This window comes from Ipomoea triloba, chromosome 1 (genome assembly GCF_003576645.1).
Source record: "Ipomoea triloba cultivar NCNSP0323 chromosome 1, ASM357664v1".
Lineage (NCBI taxonomy): Eukaryota > Viridiplantae > Streptophyta > Magnoliopsida > Solanales > Convolvulaceae > Ipomoea > Ipomoea triloba.
The window spans coordinates 14,373,568-14,379,790 of NC_044916.1; the positions used below are offsets into that span (position 1 = coordinate 14,373,568).

The following is a 6,223-nucleotide window of genomic DNA, read 5'->3' on the forward strand; positions in this document are numbered from 1 at the left end:
TTTGGAGAAGGAGAATATCATGGAGATAAAATATTGAAGAGGTGCTGAGCGGGAGGTTTCAAAATGGACGGAAGTGGATGACACGTCAGACCTCCACCACAAACGGTCAAGAAATGCACCAATCCTGAAGTGGTCAGATTCCCCAAACAAGGAATGATGGGAACATGAAAAGAGTAACTTTATCCAAAAGAAGCAAGTGAAGCATGAGCTCAAGAAAGTGGAATATGGAATATTCACTACAAAACAAAAGGCTCAAGTTACAAGACCACTACTCCATGAAAAATGCTAAAAATATGCAAGACCCATGATCAGCATGGGAGACAAATTTCAAACGGAATAATTTTCCCTCCAACGGAATTATTCCTCTACTCTCATATATAAGGACGTAAAGACACAGAAGAAAAAGGGGTTGTTGTAAAAGAGATCAACAGGTTAACAAGAGGTGTCTGATAAAAACGTTCTAGTGCAAAGTGCTCAACTTGGAATATCATCCTGATATTCAATACAGCGAGAGAACACATCTTAGTGTTCGAAGAGAGTTACAAAGCTAAACTGTTATACATCCAGAAGGTGACCAAAGCTGCTCTACATCAAAGCTGATTCAACGATAGCTTGTGGTCAGATTGGAGATTGTTACATTCAACTGTGACTATCAACAACGTCTTGCTTTGGATTAAGCAAGGGAGGCGGAGTAACCTGGCTGCTGTCCGAGCGAAAGAAACCTGAGGCTTGACGCGGGCTTGGTGATCAAAGGTCAAGTGCTCGAGAGGTGGAGTAACTAGAAGCGGGGCGAAAAACCTGAGGCTTGAGGCGGGCTTGGTGATCAAAGCTCAAGCGCTCGTTATTGTACTAGAAAGGGAAGTTTTTAGTGCAATCCTTCCAGGGAGTTTCTGGAAGAAGAGTGGAAGTAGGCGGGGTGGCCGAACCACTTAAAAATCTCTCTTGCATTTACTTTCTGTTTTTATCTCTCGCTAACTTCTCGATTGCACTGCATATAATCACACCTCTCGAACTAACCCAAACTCGTGCTAACTAAAAGGGGATAACATTTCCGCTGCGCATAAAACTTTGTCTTCACCTCGTGAGGTATCGAACCTAAACATCCTAAGTTCAATACACACGAGAGGTCGAAAAGATTTGCAAAATCTTATACAAGTCTATTCACCCCCCCCTCTAGACTTGTACCCCATCCCCTTGGGACCAACAAATCTATATACATATTTTTATACTTAAGTATAATATTATTGGCACAAAATAAATTATAGTTATCTTTTCTTTAGGTGCAAATACTTAACTTAATAATTAAATGTTAATATAATTGCCTAATTTTTATTTATTGTAATAATTATGGTAATTCTCATTCCCTTCTTCCGTGTAATTATTTAAGTAATATATATAAAAGTATAATATTATTATAATTATAACTAAAGAATAATTGAATAATTTTTTCGACATTAATGTACTATAATTATTCAACCTTTTTTTTTATATATAATTTTCCTAATATAATTTGTATCTAATTGATTTTGAGACTAATATATAAATCATTACATTTCAATGCAAAATATTGTGACGATTAATATATACAAGCAATTCAATATTACAAGAGAACAAATGTTATATTGAGTGATATTTTTACACTAATCACATAATAAAATAATTGTACACGTTCAATATTAGAATTTTTTTTATTATTTTATCTTTAATTTTATTATCTAAATATATAATTTAAAATATTTATCCATGCATCGCACGGGTAATTGACCAATTATTTGCTTGAATTTAAGCAAGGATAAAATTAGAAAACATAATCGATCCAACCATTTTCATCATTTGCACTATATAATATTGATGTTATAATTTATATAATTATATATCGATCTAAATATTCTTAAAACATTATAACAAAATTCATTCCGTGCAACGCACGGGCGAAAATACTAGTTAAATTATAATAATAATATGAAATAAGGTAATAAAATTATCTTTATAATAAAAAAATCAATTTTTTAGTTAATGAATATACATAAATCTTTCAAAATATTAATATTTGCTATAATTAAAATATGTTAATTTTTTTTAAATACTACTAACTCTATTACAATGCATATTTGTTCATAACTACTTTCTCAACCTATTGAAACACAAGAGTAAGTATTGCCTCCACTGAGGCTCGAACCCACTACCTCCCTATAAAAGGAAGGGTTTGATGCCACTGGACCACAAGGAATTACTTATAATTAAACTAATAATGGAATTAAGTAAAATAAGGAAATAATTGTAATTAAGCTCATATCGAGAATAAGAAATTAAGGAATTGAAAGTAACTACAAAGTATTTAAATGATAATAAAAGTATCTTTATAATCAAAAAATCATTTTTTAGTTAATGAATGTACAAAAATCTTTCAAAATATTAATATTTGTAATAAATAAAATATTACCAAAATAATCATTATAATGATAATTAATACTATAAAAAATATTTAATACAAGGTATTTAAATGGTAATAAAATTATCTTTATAATCAAAAAATCATTTTTCATTAATTAATACACTGAAAAGGTAAAAATAATCATTGTAAAGAAAAACTATTAAATAGATTTTAAAAGTTAGTGTACTATAATATATTATTAGGTAGTCGTTTCCTTCCTTTTATTATTATATATAATTAAGAAATTAAGGAAATAATTGTAATTAAACTAAGGCTATCCTTAACCCAGAAATTTCTCTCATGTTCTAAAATGGGTCCCACTTCCACATCAGCAAATTTGTAAATTCTTCACTATTTGAAATTTGCATATTATATTATAAATATAATAACAAAATAATATAATAGGAAATAAAAAGATAAAAAAGTACACAAATCAGATTTACCATGCTTTTTCATTTTCTCTCCTCTTGCTAATTTAGCAATTTCTCTCTCCTATTGCAACACACATGACATTGAATAAAAAAAAAAAAAACTCTCTTTTACCACATAGATTAGAAAGGGGGAGAATGGCAGGGTTGATGACAGCCTAATAATGGAAAATAAAGAAATTAAGGAATTGAAAGTAAACAGAGTATTTAAATTGTAATAAAATTATATTTATAATCAAAAAATCATATTAATGCTTTTAAAATTATTTCCCATTTTTTTCATATTTATTTTAATAATGATATAATTATATAAATCATATTACATATCCATTTTTCTAAAATAAATGAAATCAAACGATCCTCATATATTATTGATACTTTTGCATTGATCTTATAATTAAATAAATGTGCACTTTTAAATATTATAATTATTTAAAACTTCACCTTTAATTTTATTATTTAAATATATATTCCCTGTTTGGTAAAATAGTTAGTCTATCAGCCAATTTTAGCTTATTTGACACTATTAGCTATTTGACTTTGTTAAAATATCAATATAAGTGTTTGGTTAATCAACTTTTTGTAACTCCAACATGCTAAAATTTAAAAAGTTGCTAAAAGTAACTTTTTCAAGCACCTTTTTGAGAAAATTTTATCAACTATTTATACCGTCTAACCCAATCAAACATGGCCATTTACCAAACAGGGCCATAATAATTTAAAAAAATAAAAAATTAATCCGTGCATCGCTATCGCACGGGTAATTTATTAGTATAATATAATAGTTGTAGGGGAGAACAATATTCGTACTAAATTTTTATTTCAAATATTATTTTAAACAATATTACTTGTAATAAGTGTTAAAATATTTTATACTTATTAGTTGCTCGTGAAAGATGAGTTTTCTAGATTTGGTGATCAAAATATTTGCATATTTGACAGAAGTCTAACTATTTGTTTGAACTTTTAGTCAAAAATAAGACACATCCTTCAATTAACCATTACACAAAATTTTAAACATCTAAATTTGCCAGCGCATGAAACCCAAAATCCTCATTCTGATAAGAGAAAACAAAATATATGTGACAAAAGTCAAAATTCTTAGAATCAAGTAGAGAACGGAAATAACGTGAACTACGTTAATAATAAGACTTATATGGAAATTTTCAACTGGAGAATATAATGCATTTACTTAGTTGTCTGGTCCTACCTGTACGTGGTCATGGGTCTCTTGCTATATATATAATATATGCTCATTTAGAAAGCTTATTATCTTGTGTGTTTAATATTTGTTGACCCTTTTCAACATTTCCGAAAATGGGGGTTTGTACTCTTTATGTTATTGTCTGTGTTTTGCTTATTTTGTATATGGTTGATAATGGGCGTAGTGAGAGTGGTTTAGGTGGTAATGATGGAATATTATACCAAGGTGAAGGCAATGGTGTTTATGTAAGAGATGGTTCTGGTAAAGGTAGATATTTAAAAACGATGATTACTAGTGAAACAAATGGTGAGAGTAAACTAATCAACAAAGGAGGAATTGGAGCAAATCTCAACAAAGCGATTGTTGACATGGGTGGCATAAGTGGTGGTGCTCTTGGTGGATTTGAAGCATGCGCTGCTATAGGTGGAGGTATTGAGGGTGGTTTTGGTGGTGGAGACGGCGAATTTGGGGGTGATATTCATGGTAGTTGGGGTCTAAGTGTTGGTGGAGGTATTGACATACCTGGGGGTATTGGTAAAGAATTTGTTTTAAAAAATGAGCTTAAAGGTGATGGTGGTAGTGGTATAAGTGAAGGCTTTAGAGCTGGTATTGGACAGGATTTTGGAGATAAAGTTGGTAATGTAATCAATGGGGGTGTTGGAGGTGGTATAGGCACAGATTTTGGTAATGGTGGAAGTTTAGGAGACAAAGTAGTTGATGATATTGGAGGAGGTATTAGGGGAGGTGGTGGAGGAGGTATTGGGTTTGGTTTTGGAGGTGGAAGTGGAGACGGTGGAGTCGGGTTAGGGGGTGGGTTTGGAGGTGGTGTTGGCACTGATTTTGGTAATGGTGGAAGTTTAGGAGACAAAGTAGGTGATGATATTGGAAGAGGCATTAGTGGAGGTGGTGGAGGAGGTATTGGGTTTGGTTTTGGAGGTGGGAGTGGAGGCGGCTTAGGGGGTGGGTTTGGAGGTGGTGTAGGTGATGATATTGGAGGAGGTATTAGTGGAGGTGGCAGTGGAGGAGGAGGAGGAGGTATTGGGTTTGGTTTTGGAGGTGGTGACGGTTATGGTAATGGTAATGGTAGAGGCTTTGGAGGGAGAAGTGGTGGGTTTGGAAGTGGCTCTGGTGGAGGTGGTAATTGTGGTGGTCTTGGAGGTGGTAGTTTTGGTAAAGGTGGTGGAATAAGTAGTCGGATTGGAGGTGGGTATGGAGATAATGATATAGGGGGAGAGTTGGGGGATGGACTTGTAGATAGGATTGGTGGTGGGGGTGGTTTTGGAGGTGGATTTGGTGGGGGCATTGGAGGTGGAGCAATTGGTGGTGGTGGAGGGAATGGAGGTGGTTTACCAGATTTCGGCGGTGGATTAGGTCGTGGTGGTTTTGGATTGGGTATGAATGAAGGCACTGGAAGTGGTGCTGAAAGTAATACTGGTTTCGGAGGTGGTTTATGAAATGATGGATTTGCAACTTTATATTAGTTTGTGACAACTTTTTATTATGTATAATTTGTATTTATTGTATGCTATTTATACTATTAATAAAAACAATATTCTCGACTTTAATTTCACTCCCAAAACACTCAGTTAAGGTTTGCAAAACATTTAAAAATATCGTAATACAATTCCTATCCGTAATACAATTGTACATTAAAATATTATGGTAATAGAATTCCTAATAAAATATCTTTTTTCTCTACGTACCGTTCTTATTCGTAATATAATTCTAGATTAAAATTACTAATCGTAATAATACATTACATATATTTCCCTGCAATGCAATCTATATTATCTATAAAGACAGTATCATCAACTTTAACTTCCAGCCCAAAACACTCCTATACTGTTAAAGTTTGCTTAATTTTTTAAAATATCGTAATACAATTCCTATTCGTAATACAATTATACATTCAAATATGGTAATACAATTTCTAATAAAATATATTCTTCTCTACGTTCCTATTCGTAATACAATTCTAGATTAAAATTACTAACTATTAATAAAAACAATATCCTTAACTTTAACTTCCAGCCCAAAACACTTTTATAAGGTTTGGGTAATACAATTCCTATTTCAATTGTACAAAAAAAAAAAAAAAAAAAGAGAAAAAGAAAAAAGAAAAAAAAAAGCCCAATGGCGGTTGATGTTAAGAAAAAT

The 6,223-nt window shown here is 31.9% G+C and overlaps 1 protein-coding gene across 1 annotated transcript; it reads left to right on the forward strand.

The window, feature by feature from the left end:
* Window positions 1–4,179: 4,179 nt before the first annotated feature.
* LOC115998140 (glycine-rich cell wall structural protein-like) lies at window positions 4,180–5,520 on the forward strand. The gene has a single exon (XM_031237661.1). The coding sequence runs from the start codon at window positions 4,180–4,182 to the stop codon at window positions 5,518–5,520; it is 1,341 nt and encodes a 446-aa protein (XP_031093521.1).
* Window positions 5,521–6,223: the final 703 nt, after the last annotated feature.

What these genes read in the sequence shown, in the direction of transcription:
- LOC115998140 (XM_031237661.1), top strand. Translation starts at nt 4,180, where the DNA reads ATGGGGGTTTGTACTCTTTATGTTATTGTCTGTGTTTTGCTTATTTTG.